We start from the raw sequence: 22,796 nt of genomic DNA on the forward strand, positions 1-22,796 counted from the left end.
CATCAACTCACAGTCAAAGCCTGGCCAAACGTCTGCATGATCACAGCTACCCTAAAATAAATGTGAACTGAATGAATGGAATACCTTTTCGTGTCCGGGTAGGGGGTTTTCCCATGGAAGCTGATAACCGCTGGTGCACTCAGATTTCTTTCCAGATGGCTTTCATTCAGATAATTTGAATTGCCCAAATACAAGCGCTTGAAACTTGTGATCCTCTCAGCTGGCACCTTCATTCATTAGAAAGAGCACAGCTAGATCGACAACAGTCCAGTGGATGGACAACCAGTCCATTTTAGCCACTGCACCAGGTTCCCAAAAGTGACTTTCCATTGGCAATCCTGCAGTCTCCCAACTGGATGCTGTATTCTTCCTGGGGCAGGAGGAGGCGCAGACAGAATAACACTGCTGCAGATTAATAGCTGTGCTACTGTTTGCCGCATTCAAAAAAAATCTGACTCAGTGTTTGCTTGGAGATAGACTAATGAGGGAGTGTTGATTACATAAGTTTTTTAAAAAAATTAAAAAAATTATTTTCACAGGCGTATTCGCAAATAATTCTGCATGCTGCTGTGAGTTCCTTCAAACAGATAGTCTTGCAAAAAATAAAATAAAACCTATCATGTGTGGTTGGATGTGTATTTATCACCGATAGCAGGCAACATGGTGGGGTAGCAACACTCACCTGACCTCCTGACACCTGGGGTGCTGCTGCTTACTGGGAGGGGAGGGGTGATGCAAACACACTGGCAGAGTCAGTCTGGCACTCCTACTGGTGCATTTGCACTGCTCTGACCTCCCCACTATCTTGCCCCCTCCCCCTTGCTAATAAGCAACAGTGACTCTGTTGTTTGGAGGTCAGGTGAGCTCCGTTGTCCCACCTAGCCATACGCTGCTGTCTATTAGTGCTGGCTTTATGAATATGAGATTTATGGGAGGTTTTGCCCTTGCCACCCATTTTATTATTACTTGGAATCGTCTCTTTATCTGTTCTTCTGTAAGTCACCTCAAGTAAGCATTAATCATAAACACTTCCTATAAGTATTTAAAAATAATAATAACTAATAAAACCAAAATACTGAAAAGCAGAATAAAAAGGGGGGGGGGGAGTAAAAACAGCTACCCAAGCTACTTTCGTTAAGATAGCTTTAAGCAGGTTAAAAACCAGTTATAAGGTTGCAAGCCTATACACTCGTACCTTGGAAGTCAAACGGAATCTGTTCCGGAAGTCCGTTCGAATTCCAAAATGTTCGAAAACCAAAGCGCGGCTTCTGATTGGCTGCAGGAAGCTTCTGCAGCCAATTGGAAACCATGGAAGCCCGGTCAGACGTTCAGCTTCCAAAAGAATGTTCGAAAACTGGAACAGTCACTTCCAGGTTTCTATCATTCGGGAGCCAAAACATTCGAGAACTAGGCTGTTCAACTTCCAAGGTAAGACTGTACTTGCTTACTTGGGAGTCAGTCCCTTTGAACTCTGTGGGGCTTAGTTCTGAGTAGACATGTATACGATGGCCCAAGGGAAAAATCCAGAATGCTTATAGCCCAAAGGCCTTTGGAAGCAACTAGCAGGTTGTGGGGCAGAAGAGTTACGTACAGTGGTGCCTCGCAAGACGAAATTAATTCGTTTCGCGAGTTTTTTCGTCTAGCGAATTTTTCGTCTTGCGAAGCACGGTTTCCCATAGGAATGCATTGAAATTCAATTAATGCGTTCCTATGGTCAAAAAAAGTCCAAACAAAGCCAAATTTGGTACAACAAGAGTTTATTAACTGCTCTTTAAAGTCACACATACTTTAAAGAGCATATCAAAAATTGAAGGAACAATAAATTAAGTTTCTAAACATGACAGGAAAAACATTTAAAAATCAAAAAAGGGTACATTACATTTTCTAAGACTCAAAAACCTCAACTGTTCCCCCAGCCCCTCCCCAACTGTTGCAAACCCCTCCCCAACTGTTGCAAACCCCTCCTCAACTGTTCCCCCAGCCACCCAGCACACAGAAATTCAAAACCCAGAAAATTTTTCAAAAAAAAACAACATGGCCCAATGGTTACAGAAAACCATAAAAATTCAAAAAAAAGCACACAAGCTCCCAGATTCCTGCAAACCCCTCCCCAGCTGTTCCCCCAGCCACCCAGCACACAGAAATTTAAAACCCAGAAATTTTTTTCAAAAAAAAAACAACATGGCCCAATGGTCACAAAAAACCATAAAAATTCAAAAAAAACCACACAAGCTCCCAGATTCTTGCAAACCCCTCCCCAGCTGTTCCCCCATCCACCCAGCACACAGAAATTTAAAACCCAGAAATTTTTTTCAAAAAAAAACAACATGGCCCAATGGTCACAAAAAATCATAAAAATTCAAAAAAACCCACACAAGCTCCCAGATTCTTGCAAACCCCTCCACAACACCAAGTCCTTGAATTCTAAACACCCCAACCCAAAATCCAAAAAACCCAAAAAAAGTTTCAAAAGTTTAACTTACCAAACAGCTGCAGAAGAAGTTTTGGAAAAGCTTCAAAAATCCAGCAAACTCTTTAAAAAGCTCAGAAAGGCCACCACACCGCGTGCAATGTGTTGCTCCTCGAGGTCAAGTCGCAACTGCACCTCTTCCAGCAATGCACCCTGGGTTTTAACGGTTTTACGAAAAAGGAAACAAACTTGCAAGACGTTTTCGTCTTGCGAAGCAAGCCCATAGGGACATTCGTCTTGCGAAGCAACTCGAAAACGAAAAAACCTTTCGTCTTGCGAGTTTTTCGTCTTGCGAGGCGTTCGTCTTGCGGGGCACCACTGTATTTTGATCAGAAATGGTGTGATCTGGATCAGGGGCCATACCTCTAACATGTATATCAAAAGCAGAATAAATAAACCACAGAATAGATTATCTCTAGGTAAACATATCGTTTGTTAAGGGCCTAGATTGGAGAGCTAAAAAAGTAATTTTTTCACGCAGTGATATACTTTATTGACGGGTTCACAAAATGACAGGCACTATGTTATGGGGAGATAACTGTGCTGTTCTTCACTATTGTTCCATTCTGCCTATTTTTTTGCGAGAATTGAGCATATAAAGGGGTGGAGGCTGGGGGAAGTGGGATCTGAAGCAAAGGGCAGGAAGGGGCAATGTGGGACACCTCCTTCCCCAGATGTTTGACCCCACTTCCCCCCATGCCTGATCATTGATCATGCTGGTCATTGGAGTTGGGAGTCCACCAACATCTACAATCACCTGGTTTCAATTCTGCTGGTTATACTTTTATATTGATTTAGATTGCTTTATGTGCACCACTTAAGGATTCTTTGATTAACTGGAGGATACATTCTTCTAAATAAAAATAATAAAAATGGAAATAATAAACATCTGAAGAGCCACAGACCCTCCATCCCTGCCCTAACCCATTGCACTAGTGCCACAATAACATGCACTCACGTAATATAAGAATCCCATTTGAAACTCACCATGACAGAGCTGTGCATAGTCAAACATAAAATCCTGCTCATCTAATTTCCGGCTCATAAATTTTGCCATGGATTTAAAATCTCTGAAGGGAATAAATCGCTCTCCAGCCTTACAGATAAAGAAAACAAATGACCAGGAGGGAGCTGGAGACAGTATCTTTCCAATTTCCTGTTCATCAGTTCAACTGAAGTGGCAAAGACCTACATCAGCATAGGCCTGGGGAGACACAGGCACCCATGGATGCATAACCCAGAGCAGCTTTTGCAAATAGTAATCTTTCGTGGTTTTGACGCGGCATGAGTGCTGTTAGCCTGCCAGCATCCTCAGACACAGCTGGGCGTTGATATAAATCTACGGGCTCTGAAAAAGATGGTATCACTTACTTGCAAGGAGCCTGCATAAAAAATGATCTTTCAGATACAAAAGGCTGTTCATGCAAGGGAAAGGTTTGGAATATGCCACACACATAGTGCTATCTCCTGTGTATTCCTTTTACTGAAGGCATATCTCTTCCAGGTAAAGCGTGGAAATGCAATGATCATCTTTCTGAACTAGGTCAAGCACTCAGACACAGGTAGCCTCTATCTTGTGCTTATTGCTATTCTTGGTCACAGGTGTAGGGATAGACAGATCACTCTGTTTCTAATCCAAGTCAGTTCCTCAGGTATTCATTCAAAGTGTTCTGCAGCCATTTTCGCATCAATCTGATTCCACCCCACTTCAAACCACATCAAAATTAGAAGTAGGCAAATAGGCACTGAAAAACCTAAAGTTTTCATGGTTTTACGTTATTCTAAACTATGCATTTCTTGTACATAATTTTTATATATACTTTTGGTTATGACTTGTAGAAGTCGGTTAGCCTATAACCTGTTGGCCCACCATCTGTTGTTGATATAACACCGCAGAGCAGGAATAAGGTGCAATCTGGACATCAGCAGCCTAGGAGTCCCTTCTGAAAATTGTAGCCAAAAACAACGTCATGAATATGCCACAGGCAGCAGCTATTGTCTGTTTAGTACAGAGGCAGAATCAGAGATGGGTATGCCAGTGTCTCTAGTTGTGGTATTAATAAATGGGAAGGAGTGGTCTAGTGGAAGATTAGACGGGAGCAAGTGTGGGTGGTGGAAGTGGTAGGCAGAATCCCAGGATGGAAGTCAACATCACTCTTCTTCCAAACATTATATCTGTGCATGTATTGCAGCTTCAGAGATGGAACAATACATCCCTGTGTTTTGTTCTGGTGATTCTCCACCCCCTCCCCATGCCAAGCGAATTTTGAGGGAGGAGAGGAAACTCCATGGTACAATTGGAAGTCCTTGCACAGCGCAGGGATGGCTAGGGCAATCCAGCCCATAGAATTCAGGGACAAAGTAAGGCAAGGGAAGCGGAAGGGAACTTCAGGCCTAGGGATTCAATGTGACCCTCCAAATCACGCTGTCTGGCCCTCAAATCTCTCCCCAGGCCACACACCCTTTACTAACCCTGCTTTGAACCCTCCTTGAAAGTTTTGGCCTGGCTGAAATGTGTCCTTGAACGTCAATAATGCATCATGCTTCCCTAAACAAAGGATAGAGAGGTTTGTGTAGAAGCTAGCCTTAGTATGTAAAAGTGAAATTTACATGCATTGCTTTGTTCACTTTTATGTCTGGCACCACCCACCAATGTCATGTGGCCCCCCAGAAGGTTGTTGAGAAGGGAATGCGGCCCTCAAGTCTGAAAACCTTTCCTTGTCCTTGTTTTAGGATATCTCAAGACCTAAGCACAGCAAAGTAAGCTGTTGCCTCTGCGATGGGCTGTAGATAGCCCAAAATTTGTCATATCCAGAAGTGACTGTTCACTTGCCTTAGGTAAAGCCATTCAATGTGCCAGCAGTGCTACATCAGAGCCCTTGTGCCAGATCAAATCTACAATTAGAGCGAGGTAATGAAAACATGCAGCTGCAGAAGGCTGTGTGCATGTGTGTGTGTTTAAAATCACCCCCTCTACAAAACATTGGAGAGTGAGGATTTGTCCTTCTCACCCAGAGTTGTATTTAGCTCAAATTTTGCATCAAAATAAACAGTGATGGAAGGTGTGAGACTGAAAATCCAAGAGCTTGGCAGTGTTCTGCCCACCCCTGCCCTGTACATCACAGTACAACAGAAGAACATTCCTTGTGATGGAGAAAGCGTAGCTCCTTTATTTGTATGCCAGCTGCCTCCTCCTGGCTTCTGTGAAACTCACTGGCTTCCATGTAGCAATTTGTACGTACACTTCACATGCTCGAAAAATACACTTCCTGAGGAGAGGCTGTCTGGGTGGCGTTCCAGTAAGATTTAGATGTTAACTCAATTAGCCACCAAGGCAATAGTGTGTAAATGCAGCTATAGTAATGTGCATTATCCTATTGACCTCCCATTACCGTCTCTGCCTCTGCTGGCAGAATTCACAGCTGAAGAGCAATTGGGTTCACAAGTTGACAGCCAAGAATGGGATCAGTGAGAGGCAATGGCTTCTTTCCTTGTGGATGCAGCCTAACGCAACAGAAACACAGACCTTTGCTCTTGAAAACACTTGCATTAATGTCTCTCAGCGAGAAATGGTTTGCTACTGTTCATAAATGTGCCATTGCTTATTTTTATGCTTGGGTGGTGTTAGATTATGAAGCGGCACATCAGAAATGTTTGTTGGACCATCTCTAGAGACCCCCTAGGGATGTTTTTGCCATATAGAGATTTGCTCAGATCACGAGGATGCAGGGCTTATTCAGAGCACCCAAAACCATGTCTGGTTTAATTTCAGCTTTTACATTTTTATATGGTTTGCCATTATTTTATTTCTGTTTTCAATTGTATTGTGTGAATATTGTGTATCTTATTGGGATTTGCATGGCCAAGGAAGGTTCAGTCCAAGCTCTCAGGCAGAATTCTCAGCCATTGCCCACAACCTGATTCTTTAAACTGTATGATCAGCGTTCTTCTACCTTAGGGAGATGTTGGGGCTCCCAGCTCTCTATTCTAGACCACCAACCTTGTAAAGTTACCTCTTTCTCCCTCACAGTTGACTCTCCTTTGTTGGCATCCTGTATACTAACAGATAATTCATTCGCCAAATGTGGCCAAATATGTAGCCAAAACGCCACCGTCAGCTCACAAGAGAAACTGATCAGCAGACCCAGGTTTGTAGAAGTGGACCCACAACCCCATACCCAAAATACCTTCAGGAACACCAGCGGGGAGGTTTGGAGGTGTCAATGCAGCTTACGAACTAAGCAGGCTCAGTTGTATGGAATGCTGACTGCTTTGGATGGAATGAAAAATTGGTGGGGAGAGGAAATGGAATGAAGGATACTGGAAAGGGCATGGCTACCTGAAACTCTTAACAGGAGTACTCCACACTACTTGTTACTCATAAAATTCAGATAGCCATGTGCTGATACTCCTCCTCTTCTGAGGCAACCCTGGAAAGAGAGACGGGGAAGGGAATGCAGTATCAGACTGGAAACCATGAACAGGAAACCTAGACAAGCCGATAATTGTTGCTTGTTAGCGTATGCTTAGGGGCAATTGTATCAGACATTGTAAAGGGTTGAGAGGGAGTAGCTTTGCATACCTAGTCAGATAAGGTCTGGATAAGGCCAGGAAGAAAGCTGAGTCAGCTACCCTGCCTTCGCCATTCCTCCTTAGGTCATGGAAATGCAGCTTGTAGCTTATCCATGTGGCGCCAACCTTAAACTACCTTTGACTCATATGACTAAAAGGTAAAAGCTCTGGTGGATTACCATGCAGGGAAATGGGATTAGCACCCTTTGGCTAAATTCCCTTTGGTCTGTTACAAAGCTACAGAGAATTACCCAAGGCACACTTAGTCCCAAACAGTTTGAAACTAGTTGTTAGCTCTGAGTCACTCGAGAGACGCACATTAAAGAAATAGCTTTTCTGTTGACACTCCACAAATCATGCAAGATATAAATTCTCAGTAAATCCACGCCAGGGGAAATGTAAAACTGGGACTACATAGAGCTGCATCACAATTTTTTAGCTTAATTGTAGGATTAATTTAGGTGAGAAGGGGGAAAGTTCTGACTTTCTAGCACTAGTACAACCCAGAAGCAATTCATCAGCTTAATCACACATAATGAGGAGGTACCCTTGCTGCAGGGTGAGAGCATCACTGACTTTAACACCTCCGGATATCTGCAGATCTGCACCCAAGAGTGTAAGTGTGCATGTTTGCCTTTTAAAAGGTTTAGAAATTAACTAAAATATATAGTTGCAGCACTTCATCAGTTAGTTCAATAAATCACTTTCAATTGATAAAAATGTGCATCAGGAATCATACTTTTTTATTTTTTAAATGTGTACAGTTTTCAATGCATGTTATTCTAAAACCCTAATAGGGTGGTCATTCCTATTGTATAAAGGCAGTCCTCAATTTGTAGGGCTGTCTGGTCCAGTTCTGGCCTGGAGCCAAATTAATCATAGATTAATCAAAGATTGCCTGATTTAAATGCAACTACAAGCTATAGCTATAATAATCCAGGAAGCGAGAGGGAATCCAAACACGTGTGGGGAAGGAGGATGTGAGTGGGTCCATAGCATAGTCACGACGGTCAAAGCATAGTTTGTCCATGACATCTAGAATGAACCCGTGTGGTGGACTAGGCTAATAGATGATGAGTGGGTCAGAGTTGAGAACACCCAGCTTCAAGTCTGATGTTTTTGTTGATATTGCATTTGCACTTACAATGCACCAAACCAGTGCAGAGAGTGGGTAGGCTCATCATCAAGGTGGTCCTCAGACATGTTTCTCTTCGTTTTTTCGTTTCAAAGGGGCTGACACAGAAATACGTCTCAGTGGATTGTGCATTTTGTTTTCTTAATTTTTGTCTTCTACTAGCAAATTCCAATATACATACTTCTTCACTGGAAGATTTGCCTGAATGCAGCACCTGCATCAATTACTTTGTCCATGCAGCAGCACCCCCTGCCACTGCCCAGAAACATCCCCCCCCCATGGAATTGATGTCATTTCTGTAAAATCCTTTTGTGCTGATTATAGCATCCTTTTCGAATAATCCAAATATTGTTCATCGAGGGTTCTGTTTCCTCCCCCTCTTTATTAAAAGCTGCCATAGCAATCCCCCTTTTCCTGTTCCCAGGGTTTCACTTAACAATAACTTCCTCTCACAACACCTCTTTCATCCAGGGGCTGGACATCTGTCTTCCTTCCAATTATGAGAAGCTTCTTCTGGCTTCTAGTTCAGCTGGGCCGTGTTATCCCTCTTTTCCTCCATCTGTACCAAAATATTACCACAGTCCTGAGCAGCACAGATGTGGTTTCAAGCTGGAAACAAAAACAAATTTGTCTCAAGGGGATCGACTGACACTGAATTCCAGGGAAGCATTGCAAACGCTGGCTCTCTTACAAAAACAAAGAGATCGGCAGAGAGATAAGACACCAAGTGTTTCAAATGAGGTTCTCTTTTATGCTCATTTCCAAAGACTTGAAGTGGTTGGTTAAGGTGGGAAAAGACAATTGAAATGGACCAAGATGTTAACCTTAGTTGTGTTTATGTCTTCAGAAAGGACATGTTTTGTTTTGTTTAACTAAATATTACATTGAGATTAATAGAAGCCCACCTGATTCTGGAGGCATTGGATAGTATCTGCATATTCAAGTGCAGGCTTTGCCGGGGTAACCAACCTAGTGTCCTCCAGATGTTGTTTGACTTCAACACCCATCAGCCCCAGCAAGTATGGCTGATCTTCATGGATGATGGGAGCTGTCCAACAACATCTGAAGGGCACTGTATTGGCTACCTCTGCCATCTAATTCCACTATGACATCCTCTTGAGCTCTTCCCTTTTTATTTCCTTTGCATTTCCTGCCTTTCCCATTTCTTCTGAAGTTAGGTTGCACAAAGCAGAATTCATTGCTACAGTCATGCAAAAACACAATTGCTTTGGATACAGCCTATTTGATTTGTAAGTATACACAGCATAAAATTCATGGAATTAATTTGCAAAGCAGTTTAGATACAGCCATTTATCGTGAGAACCTCAAAACCAGAGCCTGAATTCATCTCAGCCTATAACTTGTTTATACAGTTGTAAGGTGAATCAAAAGTTGAAGCAGTAAACATTTACAAGACTACTGAGTGCTGCCAAGCAAACAAAAAAAACCTTATGGTAAGCTATTAAAAAAAAAGCTTAGCATATTTGTGTGCCTTTTCTCTTGTTTTTAGCTGAAAGTAAACCAAAACCAATAGAGCTAACAACAGGCAAGAAAAATGTTTTGGGGTTTTTTTGTCAACTGAAAAACAACTTTTAAGTAGAAACTACTTTCTTCCTATATACACAAAAATCTAAGTCCATTGCCATTTTGCAGTTTGTGTAGCCTCAGGTCTCATCCTCAGAAAATGACACAACTGGGAACAAAATGAGAACAAAATGGGCCAGGACTCACCTAAAACTAGCATAGACCTTAGGAGTATAGAACTGAATATTTTGCGTCTTTGCTTTTATAACTCTGTTTTGTTCCTGCAAAAGATATTTAGCTAGCATATGGAATATAGGGTTCTTACATTTCCCATGTGTAAGATTTTCAGAGCAAGTAGCACAGGAAAATTCCTTTAGTTAAGTAAATCCGTTAAATTTTTCAGGAGATGCCACTATATATACCTGTCAGTTGGCTTGATGAGAAGTTTATCTTCAGGGCACTTTATGTAACTATTGTGTCTGATTATATAAAGCTCACCTAAATAAAAAATGCTGGCTCTTCAATTAATTATGACCTTTGCATTCAGGCCTGGGCTACAGAAGTTGGTGGTGAGAACAACACAAGTAGGGATTCTTCTCTTCTCTGCCTTAGATGACCACTAAGATGTTGTAGAAGAAACGGTCCCAGGGCTTTCAGTTTCTGTCTGCACCCCAATGACTTTGGATCTCACTGTCAGGCTGTGTGATCGGGTCAGATCAGGGCAGCAAGGGGCAAAACAAGATAGCAAAAAGGCCATGGACTGTTTCTAGCATCCAAATCCCAACTCTCAAACAAAAAACAACACTTGGACTCAATCTTCTCAGGGCTGCATTCACACTGTGCACAGGCTTCCCAAAGGCATTTGGTTGTTCTCTGTGAGAACAGTTTGCATGTCAAGGACCCCCAAGACACCCCTGAATAAAAACACGGTTCACACATCATTTTTGTTTGGGTTTTAGGCATAATTTTAGCCACAACTTTATTGAATTACAGTATGTGAGTGGTTGCTTAGGCATTGGTTAGCGACTATCTGTTCCCACTTGGAGGTAGGAACAGAACTGACAACCACACCGGTGCAGAAGTCAGTAAGGGTAAACAATTTTGGGGAGAGAATAAAGCTGGGTGCCAGGCTCACACCTCTCCCCAAATGCTCCCTGGGGCTCTTGCGTGGCCCTAGCCCTTTGTCAGGGATACGAACAAAAGCATGGCAAGCCTCTGGAGTCCTTTAACGGAATACCCTTGCAGCAGCACCATTGAAGGGGCAGGCACAGCCAACCTCATCCCCTCCACCAACCAAAAAATTAACCAATGCCAAACCGCAGCTTACAAGTTGTGATGATTTGCTACGCAGTAGGCAAAACCCAAATGGCACCAGCCAATCAGCCAAACGGTAAAATTCCTACCAGGCCCCTGCTCCAAAGCAAACGACTCCATGACAGGCATAGCAAGGTCAGCGCAAACAAACCCTAAATAAAGGGAGGGTGGGCGGGTAATCCAATGTGCGCAGCGAAAAGAAGAAGCTCAACGCTGCGCACAGGGACCTATATAGCACCCCCATCAATCAAATAAAATTGCAACCATCAATTTTCCCCAGCAATATTGGGGGTGCCCAATCAAATTTGTGGCCATCCAGACTAATCCGCCCAGCAACAGGGGATGTCATGGTTGCTCCCACCGCAACACGTGCTCTCCATGAAGGAGAACCCGCTTTGTTGGACTAGATGGGCCATTGGCCTGATCCAGCAGGCTCCAGTGTGGTATAGTGGTTAAGAGCGGTGGACTCGTAATCTGGTGAACCGGGTTCGATTCCCTGCTCCTCCACATGCAGCTGCTTGGTGACCTTGGGCCAGTCACACTTCTTTGAAGTCTCTCAGGCCCACTCACCTCACAGAGTGTTTGTTGTGGGGGAGGAAGGGAAAGGAGAATGTTAGCCACTTTGAGACTCCTTAAGGGGAGTGAAAGGCGGGATATCAAATTCAAACTCTCTTCTGAACTTATTAGGGTTTTTGTTTCAAAAAATCCACACACTGATGTTGGAATGTGGGGAACTGAACTCAAGATGGGGGAAAATGAGAAACGGAAAGAAGCTGAAGGGGACAGATTTGCAAATAAGCAGTGAGAAGAGCGAGGAAAAGGAGCAGTAACTTCCGCATTCCTTGGGCTTTATGAGATGGTGAGAAGCAGGGATGATTGTGGCGAAGAGATGAGCCTCCAAATCTTGGTCCTAAATGTCTCATCTTAACAGCTGGAAGCAATTACTCCTGGAGTCAGCTAGTTAAAAGTGCATAACAATGAATAAGACATGTTTAGGGACCCGTTGTTAATTAGCCATTATTTTGAGTTCCCTTGCAGCTTTAACTGAGATGCTTTAGCTCACTTCACAGCACACCCTGCCTCAAAATGGCACACAGAATCTCTAGTGCTTTAAGACATTTTGCTGCGGGATGCCTTATGTAACAAGCCTTGCATAACTTCTGCTAAAAGCACCTCCAGCAGCATCAGGCTCACTCTCTGAGGTTTTATGCCAAAATGCAAGTGAAGTTTGAAGTTAGTTTTTTAAAAATAAAAAATAAAAAATCATAACATCAGAGTGGAACTATAAAGCTGGCATCCGTCTGTCCCGGGAGACAATAAAGGATTGCGCCTTTGGGGGGTGAAGTCAAACTGTTGGAGGGTTATAGCACCTGCTGAGGCTGTAGAGGATACAGGAGAGGCATGCTTTGTTGCAGCTGGAGCCGATGTAGGCATCCAGTTGTCCTGCTGCAGGTGCACCACGGCGTGTCTTCTCTCTGAGCATCCTAAGCACAGTTACCCAAAAACTATGCACTTCGTTTGGAAGCGTGTGTGTGAAAATATTTGCAAAACTGAGTGCCCCCTTTTGGCACTGCTAGATTAAGTCTAGCGCGTGCGCGCGCACACACACACACACACACACACACTGTGCCCCCCCCTTAGAAAAATAGGTGCTGGTACTCACCATGAAGTTGTTACAGTAAGTACCACACTTTTTAACAATGAAAAACAGGTGCCGGTACTGCATACCCTTGAGAACCCCCTGGAAAAAAACACTGTGTGTGTGTATCCATCTCAGTGCCCATAAAAGAAAATCAAATAGTTCTTGGACAAGTTTGGATTTGATATCCCGTTCTTTCTACTGAGCCCAGTCAGTCGTCAGTCATGCTCAGAACCATTTGACGTGATTGACAATGGTTGCCCAAGACCTCCAATGAAAGGCCTTGTTCCCAGCCTGGTTAGTTAAGATATTTTAGCTGAATGGGGTAGAAGTAAAATTTGGGTATATATTCTGCCACTGGAATTTGGAAAAAATTGAAAGGAGAGAAATGTTTCCTGGCTAGGAATTAAGCTCAGGCCATAGTAGGGAGAATGCCAAATCTGGACCATTGGACTCAAACCCTTATGCTCTTTTGTTATCATCTCCCTCTCTTGAGACAGACGCTGGGAATGAGCGCGCCTGAAATATTAATAATTCCTAATAGGTCTTTGTCACATGAGGCGTGCTTTGTGACGATACCCCTCCTTCCTCCCCCCTCCAAAAAACGGGGGAGTTAATTGAATCAATGAAGTGAACAGCACAGCCATCCAGCATATGCCGGCTTCCCCTGTCAGCCCCAGTCATTACTGCAGGACCCATTGTCACTCCTCGTTGCTTGATTACACCACTTGGCCTGCGAGGGGATTTGATGGGAAGTGTCCAATGAGGGGCCAAGCTGTTTCCAAAGTCAGCTTTGCAAAGCCCCAGATAAAAGGGGGCTTCCCTTAATAAGGCAGGAAAAGGTTAGGACGAGAGGCATTACAGCAAATCTGGAAAGAGGTAAGGTGATAGTTTTCTCTGAGGCTTAGAGAACAGATGGGCTCCCAGGAGGTTCTGCATGTGGGTAACAGAAGAGCTGTTTCTTTTCTAGGAACACGCTTATCACTTGTGTAGAAAGTCGGCAGAGCTTTTTGCAGCTTTGGCTACGAGCTAGCCAAGAAGGAGAGGGCTTTTAAAATTTAATCAGAAGTTAGGAGAAGCATCCTCTCAGCCTGGCAGCTCCTTGCTCTGATATGCTGGCAGGCAGCTGGGTTTCTTGCTTCTTCTTCAGCTGCCTCTCTAGGTCCAGTTTTGAGCCTTAGTTATTGGAGAGGCACTTGCATGCTTCTGGGTGCGTTTAGCGGTTTCAGCACGGTACGAGCTTCTCTGATCCTGACGAGATCTTGCATTCTCTGCTCCCAAGGAAACAGCCGAACTGGCAGGCAGCAGAGCTAATGTAGTGAAATGATGGCAGATAATGCTTGGCAATGTAGCTGCCAGCCTTGCGCATGGGTGTTAAAGGGGCAGCTGCAGAGCAAGAGCCCCCCCCCCCAAAAAAACCCCACTTAAAGAGAATGCAGTGAGTTTTTGAACAACGCATGGTGATAACAGACATGTAGATGCAGGCTACGGGTTGAAAAGCTAAGCACATCAAAGAGTTCCAGCTTCTCTCCTGCAGCTCTGTGCAAGAGAGAAAAAGAGGGTATAGTGGCAGGCAGCTGTTAGGAAGTATGGCCCGTTTGTTTTATGATGCCGCGTTGGGAATCAGATCTGGTTCCTCTGTAAGGGAAAGCTTGCAGTGAAAGGGCAGAGTGGAGAATTTAGAAGCTGCAGAAAATAGCCGGCGTGTTTAGCATGGCAGGAAGGTAGCAAGAAATCCGTGCTAATGATAGGTCTAGTCTGGAAGCAACCCAGAAGAGGGTGGGGGCCACCACCACCCTCTTTTTCTTGTTTAAGTTTATAAACTTGTGTGCGTATTTAAAGCAATACTCCCCTTTACTGATGATGTTCGTAATAATCACGGTCATTGATAATATATTTTTGTCATTTCTTAGTCAGATGTATATGAAGCTATGACTTGCGTTTCTGCAAACAGCAGATAAGGTGGTAAGTCTGTATCTGGACTGCACCATTTCATATTTAAGGTACAGGCTCAGATCAGTGAATGTTCTTCCATACAAAAACATTCGCTTCAGATGCAGAACTTTGCACATCATGTCTTCCTCCTGACATACTAGCCGCCTTTGTGCATGGAATTTTTTTGTATGGAGTGTATAATCATGGGAGCCCCTGCCCACAGTTTGAAATGGTAATGCCCATAGCCAGATTTGCCACTTCATCTGCTGTTTGTAAGAACTAGGCCACTTTCTCAGGGTAATAGGGTTAATTTTTTATAAGGAATCTTGATGCTTGATTGCATGCATGATGTGATTTTTTTAAAACAAAAAAATAAAAACCTGAATATATATCCTGCACTTCTTCCGAAAGGAGCCTGGGGCAGCATAGAAAAATAGAAAACGAAAGATCACAGTTCTGCAAAAAAAATTATGGGCATACAGTACCTCTGTGGAGGACTATGTGTTACTTACTCACTATCTGGGAATTGCCCAGGGAGCTGACTTGTAATACTGAAGTAGTTTGTTGTGCACACTGAAGAAGAATGAAACTGATGAAATTCAATCAAACGTTGGTTGGCTGAAACATAGGAGATGATGATAGATAGATAGATAGATAGATAGATAGATAGATAAAAAACTGTACCAATGACCAGATCAAATTATACAGCTTTCAAATTCTTTGCAGTTCTGTATCCTGCTGAAAACATAGAAAGACTCCAGCCTAGTAATGCATGATATTTATAGATCTCTATATAAGGCCAGACGAGTGGAAGAGAACAGAGTTCACTTCTCTTTCTCTGTTGTCTCAGTGAGACCTGCTGTTGTCATTTGGCTTCTTCTGCACTAATTTGAAATCCTCTTTTTCTCCCCCCTCTCCTAACAGCTTTCCATGAAGGAGGTTGGGGACGGGCTACATGAACAGATGAACTGCATGATGGGTGCTCTGCAGGAGCTGAAACTCCTCCAGGTCCAGACAGCTTTGGAACAGCTGGAGATCTCAAGCAATCCAAGCCAGGTACCAGGAATCGGCCAGCACCAATATTGTCAAAACAATAAGGAGGCACCAAGGGCAAGGTGTGAAGCCAGCAGACAGGGCGAGAAGCTGCTGGGAAGAAGCTACTTGCAGGACTGCAGTTCCTCAGCCTTTTCGTGCTCTACTCAGGGGTCACAATCCGCCAGCCCGCTTCACCGCATTACTTTGCCAGACAGTAGCCATGGATACATGGCTTCTTCCCTTAACAGCATAAGCAGTGAGGACTACTATCATGCGAGCGGACATTCATCAACAGTGAGCACGGCAGAGTACCATTCTCCGAGGACGTTTGAGTCGTCCAGTGAGCACATGACGAGAAGCTGGTTTTCCCAAGACACAAACAGCTGGTCCGAGAGTAGATCGGGGTGCAGGGAATGTCAGTTCTCTGATGAGACTAACGACTGGACTTCCTCGCTAATGTCTCAGAGCAGGAATCGACAGCCTCTCATCTTGGGCGACAACATCTTTGCTGATTTGGTTGGAAACTGGTTGGATTTGCCTGAGATAGACAAAAAGGTGGAGAAGAATGAGACAACCCTGTCAAGCAGCAGGTCCCAGGAGTTTTGCAGAAAGTTCTCTCTCACAGCCAATATCTTTAAGAAGTTCTTAAGGAGCGTCCGGCCAGATCGAGATAGGTTGCTGAAGGAGAAGCCTTGCTGGCTGCCGACAGAAGATAAAGAGGCCGAAATCTTAAAGAGGCCCAATAAGGCAAGCAAACAGAAGGGAACCTTTTACTTCCCGGTCCATGGGAACCTAGCAAACTCACACGACAAAGCAGAAAGGTGCCAAAAGAAGGAAACAGGCAAGGCCAAGGCCAAACATTGCACCAAGAAGATCCACAACACAATAGAACACACTCAGTCAGGGTTTGATTTTAACACAGCTGTATGGGTCTGAACTCCCAGAACTTTTTATCTCCTTTGCCTCCACTGTTCTGCCCCAATCAGGAGATAAAACAGCGAGAAAGGTGGAAGAAAAAGAGTTCTGGCATGCATGGACTGGGGTGAGGAAAGGGAGAAGGAGTTGATCTCCATACATTGACACAAATCACTTCCCAACTAACATCTATTGGATAAAGGGAGTCAGTTTGTATGCAGAAACTCCCCACACTAATGTTTAAGAGAATCTTTCACAGTTTGGGGAAGGAGGGGGCACAGCAGCGTCTTAATTAGCTGTTCCTCTAGACTCCCACTTTCATAGGCTTCAAGGTTGCCAAACATTTTCAGTTCATCTCTGATTCAGGTAGCAAGAGAATGTTACGTCTCAGTATGTGTGTGTGTGTGTGTGTGTGTGTGTGTGCAAGCTGGTGTGTGTGTGTTTACAATTTAACTCTGCTTTTTTCCTGTGTGCACTAAATCCTGGATCACACTCCGGGCAAATGAATAAGCACTTGATAATTAAATTAAGAGTGAGGGTTGGATTTGTAAGAAGAAGAAGAAGAGAGGCTGTGGGAAAGGATTTGAGTGAAGTTTGTACAACCACATTGCGTTTTGACTGTTCTTTTTCTAAAGCGTTTTTTTCTGGCTCACCCCTCATGATCTGTACTGTACTAGAATGTGTCTAAGGAGTGCTATGTAGTGAGTAGCCAACCCATCGCTGCAACTTTAGGGTTACCAAACACGCTTCACCTCTTCATTTTGCCCTCAAAGCCTTAAACTCTGATGCCACACTGAGGTCCCAAGTTGCAATAGACCTTTCCTTGACTTTATTGTTTCATTTTGCATTTCTTACTCTGTACGAGTTTAGTCTTGTGAGAAATTAGTTCTCCAGCGGTCAGCTCTCCCAAGAGTTTGTTATTAATAAAGCGATGTTCCTCTCTCCACGTATGGCTTGGTGGGGCTGTTTGTGCATTGTGAGAAACTTGTGGAACAATTCTCATTATGCCTCGGTTATGTAGGCGGCGAAGAAGCCTCATGTCACATGTCTCTGATGGCAGGAAGTTGAGGGTTCAGAAAGAAAACTGAGAAAGTGACAATGGGTGGTAAGTCTGTGGTGATGGTTTCACTGGATGTTGGGACTGGCCCTGAATTCCCAAACTCCACTGCTTAACACCTGGCCGATTTTCTTGGGCCCTGCATTCCCCATCTGTAAAATGAAGAGCAGATGACTTAAACAGAACGCAGGTTTATACACTTTAGGAAAAAAGAATGAAGGCATAACACCCTGGGAACCTGAATGGGTGTACCAAAGTTTCTTTTCTTTCTAAGATTATAATAGGAGTCAGTTTGACTCATACAACCTGGAAGTTTGTGCCAGAACTTACACCTACATTTTGAGTTGTTCTAATCTTGATTTGATTTTAACCAAACAGTACTATGCAGTTAATGTACTCCTTTCAACTTTGCTAAGCAATGAGAGGGCCAGAAACGTGTTTTGTTTCTTTAAAAAAATGTCAGTGCTGTCTAATAAAATTATGTTCCTGTTTCAGTTCCACTAAGACAAACAGTCAAGTTGGAGGAGCCACCAGGATACTATAACTGAGAGTCTCCCCCCCCCCCCCCCGCTTCCAAATGAATTAAACATAGGCACAAGGCAAGCACTATTTTTTGCCCTTACAAGGAATCAAAAGCTGGTGAAGGATCTACTATGGGCACACAGGCATGATACACTTTCCATTTTTCCAACAACTGCAACCCTTTCTCATTCTTTGCTTTCCCAAATTAATGGACATCATTTCGTTATATATTATGCATTCTATGCCCCAAATAGTTAAAAACCATATGCTGATAATAAATGACTACTGTACCTACTGTCTTACTACGTACAAGTACTTCATAAGAAAATGCCCAGCTGCATTAAGGTCAATATAAGTGGATGACTGCTAGCTCAGGCACAACATGCATGTCTCGCAGAAGTCCCATGATTCTTTTTTCCACTCTCTGTCCTCAGCCCAAAGGAGGCTGAACTGGCTGCAGGTCTGAATAGGAGAAGGGAAGACAAGAAGTTTGCTGACCTTTGTCTCCTCTGGTCATTTTCCCATTCAAACTCATCAATCTGTGTTTTCATCCATGGGGAGAAGACACAGGGAGTCCTGTGAGGTGGAGGGAGCAGCCCAGTCTTTTTGTTTTTGTTTTTTGAACCCTAAACTATGGCAGAAAGAATCACAGAAATCTGCATGGTGCCTAATTTGAGTGTTATGGCTTTAAGTAAAGATTATATAAGTTCAGGGTGTATATAATTGGGAGTGTATGAGCAGTTAGGGGAGGGGGTAGTACCTCTGGTGGGGGACACATTGTGCTCCTTCTGGGGTAGTTTGTCCACCTTTGGTCCCCACCTTGCCCTCAGCTCTCACCTGTGGCTCCTAGAAACTGTCCATGCGACAGCAGCCACACCCCAGAAACAGCTTTGGCTAGCTAATGGATTTCAAACCCTTGGTGAGTTAGGAAGTTCCCCTGCATGCAAAGACAGACTCCGGTGGATTGAGCGGATGAGACCAATAGTGGGTCCAGTGGTCAAGAAGGTGGTTTTTGCATGTGCTGTAGAGGGAAGTGAGGGGCAGATGGGGCTCATCAACCTGGGAAGGTGGCCCATGTAGGAGAAGGAAAGCTCTGATCCTAAACCTCTGCTACCTTGCGGGATATCTTCAGGAGAAGAAAAGGCTCAGGAGTAAACCCTACACAAATCTAAAGTAGGAGTCCCTAAGACAGCTGGATACCTCCTTGTATGCAACCTTCCAGCAACTTGCAGTCAAGCTGGTGCTAAATGTATTGCTCTGCTTTCCCTTGGACCACATCTGCAAGGCCGGGTGGAGGGGAGGTGATCCTGTCATCTGGGCAGCCAGGGCCTCCATACACACTGCCCAGGCTTGCACCCCGGGGAGGCTATTTCTGTGCTTTCGCAGTGGTTTGTCTCTTGAGACGGATGCCAGCAACAACAATATAAATCCATGGAGCATTGGTGAACTCTGTGTCCCATGCCATCTTAACATCATTTTAAAATCAGAAGAGAAGAGATACACAATGATCCAGACATAGATATATTGAAACATGGAGTATATAAATGTCTTCAGCCGCTTTTTAAAGGCTAGGAAGGAAGGACAAAAGTAGACATGTCAACGGTGCAAATCTTCACTGCCAAGCCTGTCCCAGTAAAAGACCAATATGCAGGCATAATGGTGAAATAAAAAAAAAGGTGGCGTTTGTGAAATTCCAGGAGATTCAAGTAGTCGGACCCTGCAAGCAGTTTAGAGAGCAGAGACAGGGAACCTATGGCTCTGTAGATGTTCCTGGACTCCCAACCCAAAGCAGTCTCAGCCGGCATAACTAAAAGTCAGTGATGGGAGTTGTAATCCAACAACCTCTGGTGGGGCTATTGGTTCCCCATCCCTGATATAAAGTGAGCAGGAAAGATACTTAACAGTTGGTGGCTGTTGGACTTTGAGAGACATACTGAAGCAACCTTCCCCAGGCTGGTGCCCTTCAGATGATGTTGAAATACAGCTTCCATCATAGACAGTCGTGGGTGGAACTGATGGGTGCTGGAGTCCATCAACTGACCAGAAGACACCATGTTAGGGAAGTCTGCTGTAAGCAACGTTTATGGACAAAGGGTCCTTGTATATAAGAGGATGAAACCTCCAGAACATTACACGGAACATGAAGAAAATGGGGAGCCACTCCCATGGCATGTAAAACAGCTTTCTGTCATTGTCTCTCATGGTTGTAAACTCCACTGCCTGCTTGCTCACACACAGCCAACAGAACTCCACGCAGGCCCTGCGACTCCAGGGTTTATAAATAAGGTAATGTGAGCCGATTTTGCCGTGCCACGTGGTTCCTCGCAAATGGCAAAAGCCCCCATAACAACAGCTGTCAGCAAGCACTGTTTCCCTCCTGTCTGACAAGGAAGCCAACTGGAACTCCTCCTGAGAAAGAGACCTTTGGCCTCTCCTGCCTTTCCCTGACAGCTGCACGAAAAGCATCAGAACACTCTCCCTTTTATGTGATATTGGTGGGGCCACGGGAGGGGGGAATATAAGAGAGAGAAAAGATTGCCAATGGAAACTCTACCCTGCGCCAGGTTGCAGTTGAGAGACCCTCAGACAGCCATATTGATTACATTTCCCCTGGTTATGGGAAGATATTAAAAGCTTGTGAGGGAAGAAGTTCACAAGCGTCCCGCAGGTCGGCTCCAACACTGCACAGAACGTCTGTTCCCTTGATACTGTACAGCTCCTGCAGCTGTTGACTGGGTAACTCCTGTTAACCAGGACTGTCTGAAGTTTGTTGGTGGTCTGCTTTAATCTGATGGGACTCGAGGCTCACTGTGGTCTAGACTAGAGTCATAATTTTCTGAGGTGTGCACTCGCCTCTGTATTGTTCCCATTCTAGTATTCTACCCAAGACCTTGCGCCATGAACATCATACACAACACAATCCTTGAGTGAAGCATTTCCCACAATCCTTGAGTGAAGCATTTCCCCCCTACTAGTTCTCAAGGGACAGCTGGCGACAGCGCCTGCCCTAACATTAGGTAAAATGAGGCAGCTGCCTCAGGCAGCAGGTGTGGGGGGGAAATGAGGGCAGTGGTAGCAGCCCCCCCTGGCCATTCCTCTGGAGCTCCCTGGCTGCTTCTTTCTGTCAGACGCTAGAATTTAGTACACCATGTGTCCTGCCATGTATGCCCTGTGGCCCTCGGGTACAGTGGAGAATGTTGTCTGTTCACCAGGACTGAGGTAAGATTCAGCTGCCAGCCAGGTTGTGTTCTGTACTTGGAATGGGGAGAGGCACGATCTTGTGCTTCTCTTCAGGAAGCAAAGTATCTTGGGCTGGTCTTGGATAGTGACACAATGAAGGGAAGGTGGAAGGGTATTGCACAGAATTTAGGACAGTAGTAAGTAGCCAATTCCAGAAGTCACTTTTACCTGTGCACAGCACTCCTCTTAATTGGCCAACCTACAGCCAATTCTCATGAACCCCAAAGCAAGGTGCGACTTCACAGCACATCATAGATGGTTGTGAACCGAAGCAGCCATCTGTCTGCTTCACTACAGGACCAAGAAAAGTCTGTTATAAGGATTTAAAGAATTTTCCCCTCTGACCTCATCCCACATAGAAAATTGAGCTGGCTGGAATCGGAGATGGGCTGCTGTAAGGTAAAGGTACCCCTGCCCGTACGGGCCAGTCGTGTCCGACTCTAGGGTTGTGCACCCATCTCACTTAAGAGGCCGGGGGCCAGCGCTGTCCGGAGACACTTCCGGGTCACGTGGCCAGCGTGATGAAGCTGCTCTGGCAAGCCAGCACCAGCGCAGCACATGGAAACACCGTTTACCTTCCCGCTATAAAGCGGTACCTATTTATCTACTTGCACTTAGGGGTGCTTTCGAACTGCTAGGTAGGCAGGAGCTGGGACCGAAAGACGGGAGCTCACCCCGCCGCGGGGATTCAAACCACCGACCATGCGATCGGCAAGCCCTAGGCACTGAGGTTTTACTCACAGCGCCACCCGCGTCCCACATGCTCAAGTCCAATTTTGGGGTCACAAAAATCAAGCCTGAAATTGATGGGAATCGCAATTTGAGATGGAATCTAATAACTCAAGCTAAAAGAAGGGTTAAGCACTGCTGAAATTAATGGAGCTTATACTGGAGGAATTATTTGTGAGTCACAGCTATAGTTTTTGGCAGAGTCTGGGTCAGACAGTTGGCAGAAGCCTTGCAAGAGGGGAGTCAGTACTGACAATGTTGTGCAGACTGAGAGACAAATGAGGAAGGGGGACAATGTGAAAGCACAAGCTTGGCTGCAAATTCCATCTAATCTCAACTCACAGACCGTCTTGATCGATTTCGGCTGGGGGCCCCCTATTTAATATTTTGAAGGCATCATTAATTGCTGTCTCACTGTCTTCGTGACTTTCCCTGAAATAATAATAAAGGGCTTTTCCCTTGCCTGATGTTATTTCCATAAAATGATTTTGCATTGTTGGGGAAGGGACGTGCCTAATTAGCCTGACAGAAGTATTTAATGAGGCACCATCAGATTCCTGCATCTTGGTTAGGATTTGTAAATGCAAAGCACACGACACAATAGCACCATTACCTCTCACCCCACCCCGTTAATTACAGCACATTCCCCCACCCCTGGCTTATTTCACGCAGTTTATGTGAGGAATAATAAATGAACCTCAGGCCTCCG

General features: G+C 44.5%; 1 protein-coding gene across 1 annotated transcript in view; it reads left to right on the top strand.

Annotated features, from left to right (window-relative positions):
* Nucleotides 1-17,485, top strand: part of INKA2 (inka box actin regulator 2) — a 28,448-nt gene extending 10,963 nt beyond the window's left edge. The window contains exon 2 of the mRNA XM_081009885.1: nucleotides 15,514-17,485. Coding sequence (XP_080866011.1) covers nucleotides 15,514-16,560 — 1,047 coding nt within the window. The 3' untranslated portion in view covers nucleotides 16,561-17,485. The remainder of the gene's footprint in view (nucleotides 1-15,513) is intronic.
* Nucleotides 17,486-22,796: the final 5,311 nt, after the last annotated feature.

This window comes from Podarcis pityusensis, assembly GCF_964106645.2.
Source record: "Podarcis pityusensis genome assembly, chromosome: 6".
NCBI lineage: Eukaryota > Metazoa > Chordata > Lepidosauria > Squamata > Lacertidae > Podarcis > Podarcis pityusensis.